Below are 21,316 nucleotides of genomic sequence, written 5' to 3' on the forward strand. Positions count from 1 at the left end.
TCATGCCTGTAATTCTAGCTACTGAGATCTGAGGGTCATGATTTGAAGCCAGCCCTGGCAGGAAAGTCCATGAGACTCATATCTCCAGTTAACTACCAAAAATGGCAGAAGTGGAACTGTGGCTCAGGGACAGCTTGCAAATCCCAAGTTAAAGCCCCAGAATGGACACACACACACACACACACACACACACACACACACACACACTAATAATTATTATTATAGTAATCTGACTCTGAGTATACACACATATCTTAAAGCATTAGCATTTATGAACAATATTTGCAATAGACTTTTGAGATCAGATAATCAGTTGTATCCCGTACTGCTATAATTATAATTAATGCTTTTTCTCCTAACCAGATGGTTTTGCATCTATGTGATGTGTTCTTTACCAGATATATTTTGTATTTTCCAGCTTGTGCAAATCATCATAAACACAACACACCTTGAACAAGCTTGTAAATACCTGGAAGATTTTATAACTAACATTACAAATATTTCTCAAGAAACTGTTCATACCACAAGACTTTATGGACTTTCTACTTTTAAGGTATGTAAAAATATGACCAAAATTTTTCATTTTAGCTGTTGTAAGTAAATTTTATAAGATTAAAAGACAAATTTTATTATTTGTACAATTTCTTTATATTTCTAAATTTTGAGAATAGAAATAATTCTTGCTCAAGTTAGCAGATAAATATCAGTTCCTTTTTGGTAATTTTAAGTCTCTTACTACGTTGGAGAAAAACATATTGATTTTCTATAATGTATTACATTTTGTTCATTTTTTTACAATAAATGGTAGTGCTGCACGAGACTGACTGAATTTCTATTAATGTATCACGTATAGTTCAATAGGTTTATATGTGTATGTTTGCAAAATAAAAGTAAGAAAAATTAAGTAGTGAAGTAAGTAAGCAACTCTTAAGTTTTTCATCCTTTACTAGCTCTAATCTGAAGAAAACTAAATATCCCATATCATTAGTCTTCCTTTTTCTAGATGAAAAGTTTTCTTTATAACACAATGGAATATAATGAGATTAATTAGTGGTTACTTTAGGAGGAATGCAAGATAAAATAACTTGTTTTATAACTGTTCCATTCATTTAGAGTCATATAAATGAGACACTAGTTGCACTAGTTTTTTGTTTCTGAGAAACAATTTAAAGGAGAAAGTATCATTTTGGCTCATAGGTTTAGAGGTTTCAATCCAAGGATGCTTGGTTTCATTGCTTTTTACCTGAGAAGAGGCTGAACTCCATGGCACAGAGTATATAGTGGAGTGTAATTGCTCATTTCCTGGCAGTTGGGAAGCAGAGCACACTGTGCTAACAGGCTTCCTCCTTTGTCTACTTTTGTCCCATCTGGGCATCCAGTCTATATGTTGGTGCCACCCACATTCAGAATGACTCTATCCCTCTCAGTTACTGTTCTACATGCCAGTTATCTCTGGAAATGCCCTTCCACACATACATAGACGTGTGCTTTATTAATTTCCTTGGTCGCTCAACCCAATCTAGTTGACAATCAAGGTTAATTATTTCATTGGTAGTCTATTAGTTGTATTTCAGTCTTCCATTAAACTAATGGTAAAATAAGTTCTGACCCCTTATCTGTAAAATAAGCTTACTAGTTTAGTTTAGCCTCATAGCAATTTCTAAAAGTTTTCTATTAAAAGAAATACTTGTCCTACTATCTTCCTTTAAGTTCCTTAATTTACCTCCTAAAATTATGTGGTAATAATTCAAAATTTTACATTCAGTGTATTTGTATTTAGAAATAACTTATTTAATGTTAACATTCACCCAGACTTTGAAAGTATGAAGTCTAAAAACAACTTAAAGTGTCTTAAAAATGTCTTAACTGGGTGTCAGTGGCTCACGCCTATAATCCTAGCTACTCAGGGAACTGAGATCTGGGGACCACAGTTTGAAGCCAGCACAGGCAAGAAAGTTCATGAGACTCTTATGTCCAAGTAGTAGAGCACTGGCCTTGAACAAAAAAGCTCAGGGACAGCACCTAGGCCCTGAGTTCAAGGCTCAAGACCAACACACACACACACACACACCACCTAGGCCCTGAGTTCAAGGCTCAAGACCAACACACACACACACACACACCACCTAGGCCCTGAGTTCAAGGCTCAAGACCAACACACACACCATATATACCTTTGATGACTCTTGTGCTTGTATAATTATTCTGATACATAAGACAAATACAGAATACACACACACCAAATCATATATCCCTTTGATGACTCTTGTGCTTGTATAATTATTCTGATAAATAAGACAAATACAGAATACCAGAGTCTGTGAATGTACACAATTAGTTATTAAAACAGAAGCATAAAAGCAGGCATTCATTTATTTAGAAATATATAGAGCTGTCAGCATATGTGTTCTGAAATTAGACTGTTGCCAAGGGAGTTGAGCAAGTTATCTTTTAAAAGAATATTAATGATTACAAATGTCTCATCTATAAAATTAGATTGACAATGTGTTTATTATAAGGTTTGAAGGAGATAATTTAGAGCAATTCACGATATATCAGTTATATACTGAGCATTTTATTAGGCCTTGAGGATACAAATACCTATCCCTTTTCTTAACAAGCTCATAGGAGAAACAACTGTAAAAGACACTGAACAGTATCATGTAAGTGACATAATATAGGTGGAGATTGAAATTTTGGACCTCTATCCAAAAATCCTTAGCTGCTTTTTTTTTTTTTTTTTGCCAGTCCTGGGGCTTGAACTCAGGGCCTGGGGCACTGTCCCTGAGCTTCTTTTGGCTCAAGGCTATCACTCTACCAGTTGAGCTGCAGTGCCATTTCTGGTTTTTCCTGTTTATGTGGTGCTGAGGAATCGAACCTAGGGCTTCATGCATGCTAGGCAAACATTCTACCACTAAGCCACATTCCCAGATTTTAGCTTTTATATTAGGTTTTTCGTAAACTCTTACTGGCCTTTCTGTCCTTATATCCATGTATTACTCCTACTCTAATAAAAGGAGATTTGCTAAGAGTTAGAGCTGTAAGCATATTTAATGGTTAATATTGAATTTCATCTGCTGATTCTGTACTTCTTGTTTAAAATATACATTAACAAATCTTGTATCCTAGAATCTTTAAGCAGTTTTTAAATTCTTTTTTATGTAGGCCATGAAATCTCTACTTGATTTGCTTAATGTTCAGCTAATGATGAGACACAGATTTCCATAAAAACCTGGCACCATTATGTTTCCAGTCTTTGCCAGATGGGTCTGTAGATGTTAGGGCTTGCCTGAAATATTGAGATAGGAAGTTAACAACTCTGCCTTAGCTTTCATTTTCTTCTTGCACAGAGCTTCAAGGTATAATTAATGAGAGTTTAGAGTTTCTCAGATCTTTCCTGAGTATGTGCAGTCCTATATGTGCATGTGAAGTCTAGAGTCTTGGGAATATCAGGACTTTTCAAAGATATTTCTGAACACCCAATTTCCCAATTTTTTCCTTTTAAGTTTTTGGTTTATCTATTGTGTAACAACTGTTATCTACTATCTCCAGTATACTGGGGATATTTTGTTCCAGACAAGCTATAATTCAGGTCAAATAAAGACATCCCTTTAAGAAGGGCTGAAGTCTTCTAAGAAATGACCCAATAAGTAATGATAATACACTGAGAATGTAGCTTTGAAAGAGTACCACGCTTATTCTTCCACCTTTGTGACTGGTCAGCTGTTCCTTTTTACAACACTATGATCTGAATTTTCAAGGGTACTATGGAACTAAAGGAAGGGAGAGACTATGGAAAACAGTAAAATGGCATAAAACTCATCAAGATTCAGTTGTTTTTCTTGAAGAAATACTATCTGAATTGCTGGAAAATTTTAATTTCTAGATTTGTGGAAAAGTTGATTTTGATATTGTCTTTTTTCTTTGCCCAGGCTTAATTCAATCATAATCTAAACTCAAAGCCTAGCATCTATAACTGTCCTCTGTGTTTACAGGTTCCACACTTGTGGCTTAAACCAACTACAGAATTTGCCATAGTTCTCTAAACAATACAGTATAACAACTTGTGGCATTATTTATATGAGGTATTATAAGTAATTGAGAGGGTATAAAGTATTCAGGAGGATGTGTCAATTTTATGCAAATACTACACTATTTTATGTAAGTGACTTTGGTCCATTTGGAATTTGGTATTTGTGGGGAGAAGGCACTTCTACAATCAACTTGTAGATTTGGAAAGACAACTGCATTCTACTTTTTTTTGGTGATAGTCCATCTTTTACTTTTTCTCAGCAAATCAGTAAGTATGATCTACTGCATTCTTGACAATTTCTGTTTCTCACTTTCTTTTTTTAATAGTCTTTTTGGAAAAGATATGTCTCATGAAATATCTGATCACTTAAAAATGAAAAGGTGAGCTGGGCGCTGGTGGCTCATGCCTGTAATTCTAGCTACTTAGGAGGCTGAAAACTTAGAATTTCAAAGCCAGCCTTGGCAGAAAAGTCCCTGTGAGACTCATCTCCAATAACCACTCAAACCAGGAAATGGCACTGTGGCCCAAAGTGGTAGAGCACCAGTCTTGAGCAAAAGAGTTCAGGGACAGTGCCTAGGCCCTGAGTTCAAGTCCCATGACCAATGACAACAACAAAGAAAGAAAGAAAAAAGAAAAAGAGAGAGAAAGAGAGATAAAAGAGAGAGAAAAAGAAAGAAAGAGAAAGTGATAATGAGGCTAGGAAGAGAGAGAAGAGCTAGGCATGGTGGTTTATGCTTGTCATTCTAGGTACTGAGGAAGTAGAGATTGGAAGGATTGAGGTTTGAGGCCATCCTGGCTGAAAGTTAATGAGACTCCCATCCCAACCAATGGCTAGGTATGGTGGTATGTACTTGTCATTCCAGTTGTATTACAGGCTGATACTGGGAGAATCAGAGTTCTATGACAGTCTAAACAAAAAAGTTCATGCAATTCTATCTCAGCAGAAAGAGTTCGGTGTTGTGGTGTTAGCCTATCATCCAACTGTATCTGGACAAAAAAAAAAGAGAGACCTATCTCAAAAATAACAGAAGCAAAAGGGCTGGGAGTGTGGCTTGAGTGGTAGAGCACTTGTCTAGCAAGCATGAGACCCAGTACTGCCAAAAAGGAGGGAAGTGAGGGAGGGAGAAGAGGGAATGAGGAAGTGAAGAAGGAGAGAATAACAAGTGAATTAAACAGAGTATTGCCAGCAAAAAAACTTAACAGTTTTCCTGAAGTTTAAATGAATAACTAAAATAATAGAAGAAAGAAAATTCTACTTAAAATTTGGATTTTTAAGAAAATTTTATTTACGCTCGACTTCTATTATTATTTCTTTTCATTATTTTTGTCCATATCAGGATGCTCGGCATGCGGCAGAAGGAGAAATATATACCAAACTTAATCAAAAAATTGATGAATTTGTTCAGCTTGCTGATTATGACTGGACAATGTCTGAGCCAGATGGAAGAGCTAGTGGTTATTTGATGGATCTTATTAATTTTTTGAGAAGCATATTTCAAGTATTTACTCATTTGCCTGTAAGTATAAACAATTGCAAAACTTGTGCAAGTTTGCTTGCTAAGGTTGTATTTTAGAAGTTAAATTTAGTAATTTTCACAGATTTTGGTAGTAGTAGAAAGCTGTAGAATTTGGAGAACTGCCAATATCCACTTTATATGTTATCTCCGTGGTTAGATAAATGCACTTGTACTGTATTAAACCATAAGATTCAGTATTAAACACAAATGAAAATTTATTTATTTATTTATTTATGGGTCCAGTCATGGGCTTGAACTCTGGGCCTGGGTGCTGTCCCTCAGCTCTTCAGCTCAAGGCTAGCACTCTACCACTTGAGCCACAGTGCCAGTTCTGACTTTTTTCTTTTTGCTTATGTGGTGCTGAGGAATCAAACCCAGGGCCTCATGCATGCAAGGCAAGCGTTATACCACTGAGCCACCTTCCCAGCCCACAAATGAAAATTTATTATCTGCAAGTTTTACTACCAGATGGCAACAGAAGATTCATGTTTAAAATGTTACTTGGATTTTTGCAGATAAGTTTGGTAGAATTCCAGGATTTTAACCTGTATCCTGTGATGGGAGGAAAAAAAAGAAAAATATAGACACCCTTGTTTTGAGTTCAGCAGTCAGAAGTTGAAATGAGAGAGTTAAAATTTGTAAGAGATTGTTTATATCAAGATTACCTTTTGTTGTGAGGGGAAAAAAGGCAGCAAAAGGAAGATCAGAACTGAAAAGATAAGGAGATTTTTACTGCAAGCCAAGATCGGGTGATACTTTAGAACATCTGTTCTGTTGTTCATCTTTTTTTTTTTTGCTGGTCATGGGGCCTGAACTCTGGGCCTGGGTGCTGTCCCTCATTTCTTCAGCTCAGGGCTAGCACTCTACCACTCAAGCCAGACTGCCACTTCCGGCTTTTTCTGCTCATGTGGTGCTGAAGAATTGAACCCAGGGCTTCATGCATGCAAGGCAAGCACTCTACCACCGAGCCACCTTCCCAGCCCCGTTGTTCATCCTTATATGGAGGAAACAATAATGGAAAAAGGAGATTAGAGAGCTGCATTCTTACTTATAGAATGCTTGTAGGTCAGGAACAGATAATAGAAATGCAGTAGACATAGATGTTGGTAACATTCTTATAAAAAAAACTTATACAAGGTACTATATTTCAAAAAGTTAAGAGATTAGACTTTGCAGAAAAAGTCCCATACAGGAGCATGTTTAGACTAGTGTTTCATAGAGAAGTCCAGACTGTGGGAAACCACCTTTTAATCATTTCCTTTTCTTTTATCTGGGAGTCTTTAGCCCTTGTAAGAAAGCTATCATGTTGTTCTAAGACCTTTCTATCTTTTATGGAAATCCATGTGGTAGGTGGTAGCATTGACATTAAAATCTCTGTTGATTCTTTGGAAGCAAGAGAAGTAGCAGTTGGCACAGATCTGTAGTAGCTGTCTGTAAGGATTTATTCTTCATTCAGAACATTGTGGGCTCTCATGTAGAAAGTTATTCTTAGAAAAAAGGATAAATAGTTTACCTTGATCACCTTTCTCCCTGTTCTTTGTGGGTTTGTTTTGTTTTAATATGTATCTTCCCTTCTTTTGATGTATTTCTCTTATTCTTAAAATCCACCCTGCATTTCTCCCAAACTGGAGGTGACTTAATATCCATACCACCTCTATTGTCATAATCTAGGGCTTAGACTTGTGTCTAAAAAGCCTGTCTAGAAAGCCTTTGTCCTTCAGGATAAGGATAGAACAAAACTGAGAATCTGCAAATCTGGAGATAAAGATAGCCCATCAAAAGATGCAATTTTTAAAACCATAGATCTTAATGGGATTTACTTTATCAATGACAACTAACAGAACATAGCCAGGCCACATTCAGTTAGGAAAATGAGGACATTGACTACACCCAGTCTCTGAGCATGACTCCTTATTATCCCATTTTACAGAGCATGTCATTCAAATGTGTGCCTTAAGAAATGAAGTCCTTCTTATACTAGACTCTCAGAATCTCTCAAAAGATTGAATCATAAATCCTTGAATGACAGAGACCTCCTTTGCTAGATTTTAAATCTTGATTATGCTTATATCAGCATCTGTATGTATTAAAAAGAGACAGAAAGGGTTGATTTAAGTAGCATTTGTCCAGTTTATTAACCCTTATGTGGAAATCACCTCTACACCTCACCTCCAAAGAAATTCTGACAATTTCTTTGTAAATATAAAACTAAGGATATGAAATAGTAAATTTTCATTATTATATAGCGCTGATCCTCAGAACTGGATGCTTATATAAAGAAATTGGAATAAGAAAAAAATTAAAAAAGGATATAGCATGCAACTGTCATAGTTATTGCCTTAAGAATGGCTTGTAGGGCTGGGAATGTGGCTTAGAGGTAGAATGCTTGCCCAGGATGCATGAAGCCCTGGGTTCAATTCCTCAGTACCACCTAAGCTGAAAAAGCTGGAAGTGGTGCTGTGGCTCAAATGGTAGAATGCTAACCTTGAGCAAAAGAAGCTTATGAACAATGCCCAGGCCTTGAGTTCAAGCAACAGGGTCAATGTTAAAAAAAAAAAAGAATGGCTTCTGGTACACTTGTTTTCTACATGAATTTGTGAATTGCCCATAGTATTAAGATTCAACCACAAGGAAAATTAACCTCCTCTAATTTCCTCTAATTTCTCTTGCTTTTCTTACATTTGTCAAGTGAGAAGAGTTACAGGCCATTAATATTTAATCACTTCCAAGTATCAAGCAGAGGAATTTCTTCAAAACCTTGACTTCTCGAGACTTTTATTGCTTTGCTTATCCATTCATTTTCTTTCCGCCTATTCAAGTTGGTATGACATTGAAGATACTTAGGTGTGCCATGACAATAGTAATGTACTAGAGAGCTAAAAAAAGGTACGTTCTTGCCGGGCATCGGTGGCTCACACCTGTAATCCTAGCTATTCAGGAGACTGAGATCTGAAGATCACGGTTCAAAGCCAGACGGGGCAGGAAAGTCTGTGAGACTCTTATCTCCAATAAACCACTAGAAAACTGGAAGTGGCGCTGTGGCTCAAGCAGTAGAGCGCTCACCTTGAGCTGAAGAGCTCAGGGACAGCACCTAGGCCCAGAGTTTAAGCCCCATGATGGACAAAAAAAAAAAAAAAAAGTATATTCTCTTTGTCATCTAAAACTGTGTTCAAAAAATTGTTTTTCTTTTTTGTTTAGTTTTAAAATAAAAGGCTGCCAAAGTTTGATGAACCCTATGATTGGAATACTTTTGAGGGAAATAGGAATGTGCTGTGTATTACTGGTAGCTCTAATGTTTGCTTACTTTAGAAAAAAGTTTTATTTCATTTTTAAGATAATCATGTTCTATTTTCTCTCCTCTTTCTCCTTCCCTGCCTTCTTCCCTCCCCTCTAGAGAAAACATTTATGTTGCTCCCTCACTTGATTGAAAACTATTATAAGCAGAAAGTGCAAAAGCCTAAAACAGGAGAAGAGGGATTTGTAGTTGCTTATGGGGATTGTGGTTAATTGATGTGGTAACCAGTTTTTTGAAGTGATAGCAGTAATTAGATGAGGATAGAAAGCAAGTGTAAGAGAAATAGAAAGGTATTTGGGAAAATGTTGCGAGTGCCAGAGTGAGTATATTTTGATAGACCTATGGATTTTTTGGCATAACCTTAAAAATCTGTCTGCAAAGTAGTATCAGAGTTATTAAAACTCAAAAGAAATTTATCTTGATACTTAAACCTTTATAACTCATTCATTCTGTATTGGGAATTTGAGTTACTTCAATATATATAAAGTGGTGAGTTAGAAAATTTACGTTATTAGTAAAGGAAGCCTTGTTTATTTGGGAAGTTATCTTAAAGAAATTTTCACATTTTATTCTAAGGTTATAGTTTTTCTGATTTAATAACATTTTTTACATTTTAATAAAATATAGTTTCATACATTTAAGACTTTAGATTGGTGGTTCTTATATAAAATAGGAGAAATATTACATCTTAATTAAAATTTCAACTTTTCAACTATGCATCTTTATATTTCAGTTAAGAGTCTTATTTCTAGTTTTCATGTTTACTCCACATTTGATGAAAGACTTCTTTCAGTCTGTATACTTAACAGGTTATACATTGTGACTTGAGAGTCTTTCCTTCCTCTTTTTGCCTCTGAAAAGACTGTTTCAGTCTCATAACTGAAATTTATGTAGCAACCTGAGATGCAGTGAATTTGTATTAAATAGCAATCTACTAATTTAAATAACTTTAAAAGCAGGATGAGAATTGATATATTTTCTTACCCATGTTAGGTTTTTTTGGTTCAAGTAGAGCATGACTGCTTTCACTTTTTTTTTCCTGAGAAGGGTTACATAACCTTTTAAGCCAAAGCCTGTTATCAATTTAAAGACTAATATAATGCACAATATATTTACATCTATATATTTCCTTTTTACTTAAGTAAATAGAATAAGTTTTTTTGGTTGGGCTATAAATAAAGAAAATAGACTGTTCTGGGACCTTTGAGGAAGAGTAGATCAATGCAGAAAGAATGGTGTGATTTCAAGAGCAGGTTTTTATATTACAGGTACTTAAAAGAGTATAAAAGCACTTTGAAAAGTATGTTCAGATTATTACTGTTGAAACAAAAGCGTTTTTTAAAAATTAGATCTTTGAAATAAAAGAATGGTGAGATCTTTGAAATAAGAAACGCATATAAACTTGAAATGAAAATTTAAGGTGCCAAATTGGTTTTTAAATATTCCACATTTTCCCATTATATTAGAATTCCATGAAAATGTTACTTTGAAACTGAAATAAGCTGAGCCATAAGCTGGTAAAATGTGTTTTAGTTTTGTTGCCATGTTATTTCATGATGTTTCAAAAGAAACCAACTATCCGTAGCCTAACCTAAAATAGTAAATTATTTTGAAATTTTTGCTTAACATGTAAACAGAGGTGCATTTCTTTTTATGCCTTTTAGACTGAAGCTAGGGGTTAGTGGTTTATTGTTCTTGTGATTGGCATTAAAAGCCTTATTTCACAGCTTGCAGTGAGGGACTATTGGGTAAAGAGTGGCTGTGTTCCACAAACTAAATTCAAAAACTGTCAATCAAGGTCTTACATAGGTTATTTAGAGAATGAGTTTTCTTACTGATTTCACCAAATGTCGCCTCATGCTGTCTTTGATTGGCACACCCTGGCAGGGAGGATGGATGAATCTGTCACCGGCTGGTTAATTGTGTTGCTGGTCTCAGTCTGACATTAGGTCTTTGACTCTTAAATGGCTCAATACAAAACAAATTAGCAGATTGTAGTCATATTTCTCATTCTATATGCTTTGACTTTGTTGAATGCAGTCCATAAATCATATTGACTGACACACAAGTAAATGATGAAAGCTGCTTTTGAGACATGAATGTAGAAAGCAGCACTGAGAAGGTGCCATGGAAGGATGCATATGGTTGACCCTTTGGGAATTTCCTAGGAGCCAAATGTCTCTTTACCACAATTGTTCTAAGAAGAAAAGCTTTGGGGTAATGCAAAAAGGATCTAATATGTCAGCAGATTCTCTTTTACAAGTTCCTTTGAAATATAAGAAGTTTGTCTAAGACTTTTTTCTCTTTGCAAGTTGTTTTTAAGCAAAATTGTTAAAACAAAGCAAAAAATGTAGTCATTGTTAAAAAGTTTAGCAGGTGTTTATTTATTGAACTTGGTTAAAGAGAAAGAAAATGTTAATTTGTGCAATTTTTAGAAAAGGACAGGAAAAAGTTTATTAAATGTGCAATGTTTTTTGTTAATAGTCTTTAATGAAAGATTGAGTTTTTAAAGATAATTGTGAAAGTATTAATGTTATTTTTATTTTAGAAAGTGATATATTAAAAACATCAACCATAGTAATAATAGTTTTCAGGTTGGGATTTTGGTAATAGCAAAATGTGCCATAGACATCAGAAATAAACAAATATATTTAGGGGGTATGCAGACTTTGGTGACATTAACAGTTGTCTCTCTGAAAATTAGTATCCGATGAAATTGGAAAATGGTTCTACACATACTGCAGGTAGAAACTACACATTAAAAAATCAATGAATATGTAATCTTACAAGATAAAATTAAAATTTGATGAATTTGACCACATGATTATTATTAACTTAAATTTTGATGTATAGAAAGGAAGTATTTCACTGGAAAATTTTATAAAATATTACATATATTTAAAAGTATTGTTGACTTAGAGAGTGAGTGAGGAAAAGGGTGACATTGTCAAAAAAGAAATGACAATACCTGACTTATGTAACTGTAACCCCTCAGTACATCACCTTTATAATAACAAAAAAATAATAAAGTCATTGTTGCTCTATTTTCAAGACAAGAAAAAGTATTGTTAAAAACAGTACATGTTCAATGTATTTAAAAGAAATTTAGTATTAGGAGTTGATTATTACATGTTATTTACGTAGAAGAGCTAAGTTTGTGACTGTTTTCATTGAGTATTTCCATCACATTTGTAGAATAGCCTATAGCTGTATCCTGCCATCATTTTCGCCTTCAAGTGCTATTGCTGTCTAGTTATTTATAGCCCCTGAGCCATGTTGAATTTTAAAAGCTTTCTAAAAACAATACCTCTTCCATTACTTTGTAGTTTGTTTATGAAGTGGATTGAATGATTTTTGGCAATTTATTGATCTGCTTTTGCAATTAGTACATTATACTTGCAATAGGACACGGAGCTAACTTGATGGAGAAGTACATTAAGCTAAAATGTATTAGTTTTTGCATTAAGTCAAAATGACATTTCTATTAAATATTCTTAAGCCTAGTGTATTGTATTAAATGACATGCCATTGATTTCTCCCTTTTCTGCTTTTATTATCACCTCCCATTCATATTGATATTTTTCTACTTGGGGAATGGAACTGCATGTCTCCCAGACTAATTCCTCTGGGTTTAGGGGATCTTGAAGCATGCTGGGTTTTTCATTGTTTGTTACATTCCTTTTTGGCAGTTCATCAGTATCTGTCAAATATATTGTTTTCATTGGCTTTTATCTCTATAAAGTTTTTTTATTGAGATATTGACATTCCATTTTCAAATATGTAGTTTTCTATTGTGCATAGTGTCTAAATTTTAAAGACTCATAAAATAACTTCGTTCTAGTCTGATTTTTAATGTTTAAAGAATAGTCTAATAAATTACATCATGAAAATATATTTGTGGCCTTTTCAAATCAATGCCACATAAATGTTTTGGTACTAGCAAGTTGTAGCATTGTTTGGGAGACATTTTTCATGGCATTGTAGCATTATTGATCTTTGCAGTGAGTAAGAGAAACACAACTGTCATGTATCACTTAGTAAATATGTGTTAATGGAAATGAGGCAAAACATAACATGTCTTCTAAATGTCATTTTCTCTAACTATATTCATAGACCTTTGAGCTCTACTTATGGGAGAGAGTCCATCATCAAGTCACATAATTGTCAGTTGAAGATAGCCACCATATAAGCAGTATTACTGCTGGAAAATTATGCCTAAAAGAGTCTTACAATACTTTTTTTTTCTTTTTGGTCAGTCATGGGGCTTGAACTTTGGGCTTGGGTGCTGTCCCTCAGCTCTTCAGCTCAAGGCTAGCACTCTACCACTTGAGCCACAGTGCCACTTCTGGCTTTTTTCTTTTTGTTTATGTGATACTGAGGAATCAAACCCAGGGCCTCATGCATGCAAGGCAAGCACTCTACCACTGAGCCCCTTCCCAGCCCTTAACTACATATTTCTAGATTACTAGGTGATTTTTAAAACTTTTGAAATTAAATATAGCATGAATTTGATTGAAAAGAGATTAATTTGAAGTCATATTCCTCATAGCGTCAGTAATTGATGCTATGCAATAGACTAAGAGTTTGAATGGGACTTAGGACTCAAAGTATATTTTGAACTTTAGGTACCAGTTTAAATAATAATATAATACAAATTACACCATTAACTTCCTTATACAAAAGAGAGTATTATCAAGATGTTTTGTCAACACAATAGTGATTTTTATGTCATAAATCTCATATTTAATTTTATTTACTTTTCTTGGCTTCTTGAGACAGAGTCTTTCTGTATAGCCCAGACTAGCCTCAAACTTGTGATCTTTTTGCCTTCACCTCCAGGGTGCTTGGATTACAGGTATGCATCATTCTGCCTGGCACAATTAAAAATATTTGAGATTTTTCAAGAGATTTGTTATAATAATGGTATTTTAATTTGTTTTGAGCTTTAATGATATTATATCCTGAGAAACAGGAATTTTAATTCCTATAATACAAAGGCATCACCATTCAGAATACAGAAATAGAAAAGGCAATAATCACTACTGTGGCAACAAAAATGGCAAGTATATAATTTTTGTGGCATTTTATGATGTTTTTCTATGCTTGCTTATCTGTGTTTTGGGTTTGATTGTTTGTTTTAAATAGGGGAAAGTTGCCCAGACAGCTTGCATGTCAGCCTGCCAGCATCTGTCAACATCCTTAATGCAGATGCTATTGGACAATGAATTAAAACAGATAAGCATGGGAGCTGTTCAACAATTTAACTTAGATGTCATACAGTGTGAATGTAAGTACTATCTTGGTTAACTCTCATGCATTTCTAGGACTCTATATTTAAATTATATGAAAAAAATGTAATAGAAGATAACTTTTTTCTCAAAACTGACTACAAAATACTTAATTTGTATATATAAACATATTTTCCCCAAACACTAATTTTTACGTTTCTAAACTCAACATCAACTGATATTCTTAGTCTAGAAATAATTAGAAACACATTTCTTTTCTTTCTTGTATTCTTTCTTTCTTGTATTCTCTTTCTTTCTTTCTTTCTTTTTTTTTGCTGGTCCTGGGGCTTGTACTCAGGGCCTGGGCACTGTCCCTGAGCCTCTTTGTGCTCAAGGCTAGTGTTCTACCACTTGAGCCACAGCACTACCTCTGGCTTTTTCTGTTTATATGGTGCTGTGAATCAAACCCAAGGCCTTATGCATGCCAGCAAGCACTCTACCACTGAGCCACATTCCCAGCTCCCTCATTTGTTCTTTTATACTGAAAATTGAGCCCATGGCCTGGTACCATGCTAAGATACATTGTCCCACTAAGCTGTACACCCAGTTTAAACTGAATTCTTAAAGTTTTTTTTTCAGTTGTCTTATGAGATCATTCCAGATGGCATTGTTTATGTAAATACTTTACATAGGTATTACTTGAGGCATTTGTGTTATTAAATCCTTTATGTAACTTTGGTTGTTAGTTGGTTAAAAACTTCTGTTGGCTTCTGTTATGTCTTCTCAATTAGATTTATTGCCTAATGATGGAAATGCTGCTTGGTTAGATAACTTAAGGTGTCTAAACTTCTCTGTGTTCTTACTTTTCCACAAAGGGCTAGTCTATTCCTAAGGAAAATCACATTTATACCTTTGCCTCATTGTCCTGCTATAGGATAATTTCTACTTTTAGTTACTCCTATGGATAGAGTTAACTGAAGTCTCCTTTTAAAATGACTGATATCTTGGAGAAGATCAAAAGAAGTCCTGAGTTTGATTTAATTCAGTTAAGGATTTCTGGAGTCAAGTACAAGAAGGATAAACCCTATCCTGGTAGGAACTAAGGTTCTGGCACTGGAGATAATAGAAAGGAAAAGGCCAAAACTTAGAGGCAAATCATAGGAGCTAACTTGGCTTTCCTGAAGATTTTTGCCTTTGGTTGGCTCTGTCTCTTACCATTTATATTACTGCAATCGTTACTTCTTAATATAAAATCATGCACTCAGTACTTACTGAGCAAATGTAAATTGATCAATTACATTTTCTTTTTTTTCTTTTTTTCTTTTTCTTTTATCGGTCATGGGGCCTAACTCGGCCTGGGCGCTGTCCCTCAGCTCTTCAGCTCAAGGCTAGTGCTCTACCACTTGAGCCACAGGACCATTTCAGGCTTTTTCTGCTTATGTGGTGCTCAAGAATCAAACCCAGGGCCTCTTGCATACAGGTCAAGCACTCTACCACTGAGCCACTTTCCCAGCCCCTCGATTACATTTTCATGTTTATTTTTCTACCTCTGGTGTTAAATGTTCTTTTGAAAAAGCCAACTTTTTACTTTAAATAGTGTAGTATAAATAATAAAATCTTTTTCTGTTGTAAAAGAAATTTTAATCTGCGACTCATATCTCTGATCATATAAAAATGGAACTTAGTTTAACAAACATGAGAAGAATTTTTTAATGGTTTTTATTATAAAAATACTGTACAGAGGGGTTACAGTTACATGAGTAAGGTAATGAGTACATTTTCTATGGAGCATTGTTACCTCCTTTTCCCCTACCATCCCTTCCCTCCCCATCTCCCCAACTCCTCCCTCTCCCCACCCCCCAAGTTGTAAAGTTCATTTTTCAACATAGTGTCTTGTATATCTCATTGTTACAACGGGTCAACTTGTATCCTTATTTCAGCATTTTGTTATTTCCCCTCCCCTCCCCAAATTAAAACAATGTAAGAGAAGAGAGTTTTAAAAATAACTTTTAACCCTTTTTAACTAATATTTTAAATCTGGAAGAAATCAGTTTTTAAAATACAAATTTAACTTTTAGATGATCACAAAAGTATTCTTTCTCCATATTGCGGCTGAGAAAAGTGAAGAAAGGGAGCAAAGAAGAATTTGGCCAGGTAGATGGAAAACTAGAGTGCTTGGTAAAATAGTAATGTAAAGAAGTCTGGGTATCCTGGGAATCCACTGGGAGATGGAGAAGAAGACAAGAGATAGCTCAGAAGCAAAATCCTAGAAGTTAAAAGATCACTCTTCCCACCCCCAACGCCTTGTAATACATATGTATTACCAGTCATATACTCCTCCACTCTAACGTCATCTCTCAGATAACCCTGCTGTGGAGTTGTCCAGCTAGTCCTTGAAATCCAATTTAGAGGATTAACTACTCTTCATGAAATATATTTGCATATGATACATTTCTTACGATTATGTCAGTAGATTACATTGAGCTAAAACTGTTTCTTTCTTTCTTTTTTTTTGAGCTAAAACTATTTTATCTATAAACTTTTAGTTGATCAAGTTCTACCTAAGGGTTAGAGTCACCACTAGTTTATATTGTGCCTTTTTTCCAATCAGAAGAAGTGTTCTCACCAAAACACTCCTATAGGGCTGCCTTCTTTGTAAGGCAAGACCTCTACCACTGAGCCACCTTCCCAGCCCAGGGCTGTCTTCTTTGTATGTCTTATATAAAATTCACATTTTTCCCATATGGACTCAACTCCTGTCATGATGGCACACAAGTTAAATGTACACAGCTATTAGCTCTCTCCATCTTCCTTTCTCATCTGGTCATCTATGGATAGAGAGCAGCCAAACTGCTGGATGGTCATAAAGGGAAGAAAAAGCAGATCCTCATCTATAAAACAATTACATGAAAACTGCTCTTATATTCTTCTACAAACTGGTCTTCTACAAACTGGTTTGACTATCTTCTGTTCAATATCAGTGTCTTATACACAGAGGTAGGAGAAATAATATGATATGTAATTTGAACTATCAAATACAGTGTTCCATACCCTTAACTGTTAGGACAAATCCTTTGATTGTCAGAATGTACTTTCAAATAATTGAAACTATGGCATTCTAAAATCTGTGTATCTTTCTTTTACCATCTTTTTTGTGATTACTCTTTTTTTTCCTAATCTTACACTGGTACTATTTGTTTTTATTTTAGGATATTAAGATAATACCTAATAAATTATATATTTATGTTCTCAAGGTGAACATAAAATCCTACAAATCTGTGGCATTCTAGCAAGAGATCTAGAATTCCAACAAACTATATAATAGTGATCAAGAACTTAGATTGGAGATCGTGAACTACCAAAGATTCTGGATAACACAGAAAAGGTGCTTAGGTCAAAGAATTTAAATAATAAAGTTGATGGAAAATAAACTTGAGGTTTCACAAGTGCTCAACAGGCACTCTACCACAGAGCCATACTTCTAGTCTAAAGTTAGATTCATGAATACTTAAACTTTATAATTGAGGGAATCTACCACTTTCTAATCAGAAGCAAAACTTGATGGAATCTGTGTCACAGTAGGGTTAGTTTAGTGTTACAAGGACATGGAGTTAGAACAAGACAGATGCTGAAAACTGGAAAAATATTATACTTTTTCATAAAGTACAAAGAGTTCCTGACCCTGGGAAGTGGGAATAAGAGAATGGATTATGGACATTTTAGAGGAGGGAATATGTAAATTTGTTATGATTAAATGATTAGAACCAGAGACCTATGCAAAGAAAGAAACATAGAGGATGCATACCATCATCAAGGGTGGGAATGAAATGGAAGGTATGGGCAGGGAGAAGAGAAAAGAGATTTAATCATCCAGGATAGGTAGTTTAACTAAGTTCAACAAAGTAGATAGGCATTTCAAGCATTCTGCACAGTGCTATACTCATAGTAAAAGATACGTTACATGGTAACAATTCTATAAATTCTATAAAGTACATAGTACTTTGAGAGAAGAATAGCAGCAGACTATAATCTAGATATAAAATTTCTTAGACTGAAAATATTATGTGGGGGGGGTCAGTGCATGACTTCATGTTCAGAGAAAGTTGGGAAGATAACTAGGAATGTGTTCTTGGAATATAAAGATAGACTTCTTTGAGAACTGCACAGAACACTTAATCCTTTTAAAGGTTTTGTAAATTTAAGATAAATTGTTTCTTAGTTGAGAGTATATTTGCCAGGTTTGGCATATGCTGAGTTCTGAATCTGCATATGTGCTGTGTTTTATATTTACTGAATGTCTGCTATATATTGGGTCCCAGGATGGGTACTTTACATGTAACCTATAGAAGAAAAAATAATCATTCTTCTACCACATTATTACATAGGTGCCTCTGAAATATTTTTATCAGTAACAAAATGCAGAATATTTCCTACGCTTCAAGGGACCAGATTCTTTGTTTTATATTTGAGTGTCCAGACTAGGTCTATGTATTTATGTATTATATACTTTTTATGGATAGTATACAAATAATGAATGAGATTATCACAACTAAGAGTTTAATATCTGAAGCCCAGAGGTACTAGAAAAGCTCCAGATTGGAAAGTGCTGGCACCTGATGTGATGAAGAAGGTATTTTTGTATGGACATCACAAGATCAATCCAGTAAGATGAAGACCTTACACACTAGGCAAATGATTGATCTATGTTGCCAACTCTTTTATTGTTTTTAATTTTTTATTTTGAGGCAGGGTATAGTCAAATTACATAATCTGGTGTCAAATTTACTATCTTCCTGAATGGCTGGGATTACAGGTGTGTACTACCACCATACTTAGATTGAAAATTGTACATCTGAAGATCTGTTCTTTCTTCTTTGGATGAAGACCTAACCCACCATAAACAAACAGAAAATAAGAAAACCCACAAAAACAACAAAACAAAAAGTTCTCTTTTGTGGACTTTAGTTTCATTTTTGAAAAAGATATATGACTCCAAATAGAAGTATTAAGGGGAGGGGCTGGGAAGGTGGCTCAGTGGTACAGTGCTTGCCTTGCATGCATGAGGCCCTGGGTTCGATTCCTCAGCACCACATAAGCAAAAAAGAAAAAAGCCGGAAGTGGCGCTGTGGCTCAAGTGGTAGAGTGCTAGCCTTGAGCTGAAGAGCTGAGGGACAGTGCCCAGGCCCAGAGTTCAGGCACCACAACTGGATCCCCCCCAAAAAAAGTATTAAGGGGAAATTAGGTAGATGGTGTAAGGAGAATATGTCTGTGTCATGTTTAAAGTAGGCTGAATATTGTTATATTGTTTGGATACCTGAATTTCTGCCTAGCTTTAGTAACACCTAAACTATTTGATTGAGTATAATTTTCTGTTTACTTACAAGAGAAAAAGAATACTAGATACTATGTTTTATAAGAATAGAATGACAAATACCCTGACGGCTTGCATACTACTTCTGGCCAGCCACATGTTACCAAATAAGTCTAATTCTAACTTCTGACTCTACCAGGAAAACCACTAGATGGCGTCTGTTGTCATCCCATTTAATGATAAATCTGGTCCAAGCCAAAATTTGAGTCCCAGCTATCTATTTTAAATCTTGATATAAGAAGAAATTGAAGTATTGGGTATCTCACCATTTGTATTTATATTCATCACTTAAAACCTTCCTATTTTATGTTACCTGTCTTTGTCTTCTACCAGGAAGGTCTTGAGACTTTAGCCTAGGTTTCTCATTTTCCCATGCAATCTTTGTCAGATTTTTGATCTGTGATAACTCAGTGAAATCTCCTCTCCACCCATCAATTCTGCCTACCCTGGATAGATGGTTTTTATGTCTACATTATAACTAATATACATTCCCTATCTTATAGTGAAGACAACTTTATGCCTAGGACAGGCTTTTTCAGAGACAGTTCCTTCTGTGTTTGTTTTATTTATTTATTTATTTTGTTTTTTGTTTTATTTTTTTGTAGCTGTGTGGCTTGAACTCAGGGCCTTGGCATTGTCCCTGAGCTCTTTAGCTTGGAGCCATAGCCCAACTCCTGGTTTCCTGGTAGTTAATTGTAGATAAGAATCTCACAGACTTTCCTGCCTGGGCTGGCTTTGAACCACCATCCTCAGATCTTAGCCTCCTGAGTAACTAGGATTACAGGTGTGAGCCACCTGTGTTTAATTTCAGGGTCATATACTTTTGTACCATTGGAATAAATATATAGGGCCCAACTTCATAGTATTCTTCCTTCCTTTCTCCTACCCTCTCTCATGCTTTTATAGGTCCTGGGGGCAGGACCTTCTCTTAAGAGAAAAAAGAAATGTGAGTATATATAAATAATGCACTTTTGCATGCAGATAGTTGGTTTTTGGCTTTTTGTCTTTTACCAATCCTGGGGCTTGAACTCTGGGCCTGAATGCTGTCCTGGAGCTTCTCTTCCTCAAGGCTAGCACTCTACCATTTGAGTCACAGCACCACTTCTGGCTTTTTCTGAGTTGTTTATTGGAGATAAGAGTCCTTTGGACTTTCCTTCCCAGGATGGTTTCAACCAAGATCCTTAGTAGCTGGGATTACAGATGTGAGCCACTGGCACTAGGTTCAGATAATATCATTGGTTTTTGTTTATTTTTACTTTTACTCTTTTTTTATTGTAAAGGTGATGAAGGGGAGGGGGTTACAGTTACATAAGTAAGGTAATGAGTACATTTCTTTTTAAACTGTTACCTCCTCCCTCATTTTCTCCCATTTACCACTCCCTCAGTATTTTTTATTGCCTTAAAATTTAGTAGATTGCCAATTTGGAAGATGGCTTCTTATTATCACAACCCACACAGACTGCATTTTATTTTGTTGTTTAATCTGCACGGATTCAAATTGAATCTTCTTCCCAGGAGATTCATATAGTAGAGCTCTCATTTTTTAGTTATCATATCTGTTTCCAATAAAGTCAGGTATCTCCTCTCTTAATCTACATTTAGAGTGTTTTAAAAATTTGGCATGAAGCTGGGTGCTGGTGGCTCACGCCTATAATCCTAGCTACTCAGGAGGCTGAGATCTGAGGATCGAGGTTCAAAGCTAGCCCAGTCAGGAAAGTCTATGAAACTCTTATCTCCAATTAATTAACCACCAGAAAAACGGAAGTGGTGCTGTGGCTCAAGTGGTAGGTAGAGTGCTAACCTTGAGCTGAAGAGCTGAGGGATAGCACCCAGGCCCAGAGTTCAAGCCCATGACTGACAAATATATATATA

General features: G+C 35.3%; 1 protein-coding gene across 1 annotated transcript in view; it reads left to right on the top strand.

Annotated features, from left to right (window-relative positions):
• Positions 1-21,316, top strand: part of Exoc6 (exocyst complex component 6) — a 94,893-nt gene that overhangs the window by 39,451 nt on the left and 34,126 nt on the right. Inside the window, exons 14-16 of the mRNA XM_013034323.1 lie at positions 419-553; positions 5,371-5,550; positions 13,991-14,132. Of these exons, the coding sequence (XP_012889777.1) occupies positions 419-553; positions 5,371-5,550; positions 13,991-14,132 (457 nt within the window). The remainder of the gene's footprint in view (positions 1-418; positions 554-5,370; positions 5,551-13,990; positions 14,133-21,316) is intronic.

The sequence above is a fragment of the Dipodomys ordii genome, unplaced genomic scaffold (genome assembly GCF_000151885.1).
Source record: "Dipodomys ordii isolate 6190 unplaced genomic scaffold, Dord_2.0 Scaffold188, whole genome shotgun sequence".
Lineage (NCBI taxonomy): Eukaryota > Metazoa > Chordata > Mammalia > Rodentia > Heteromyidae > Dipodomys > Dipodomys ordii.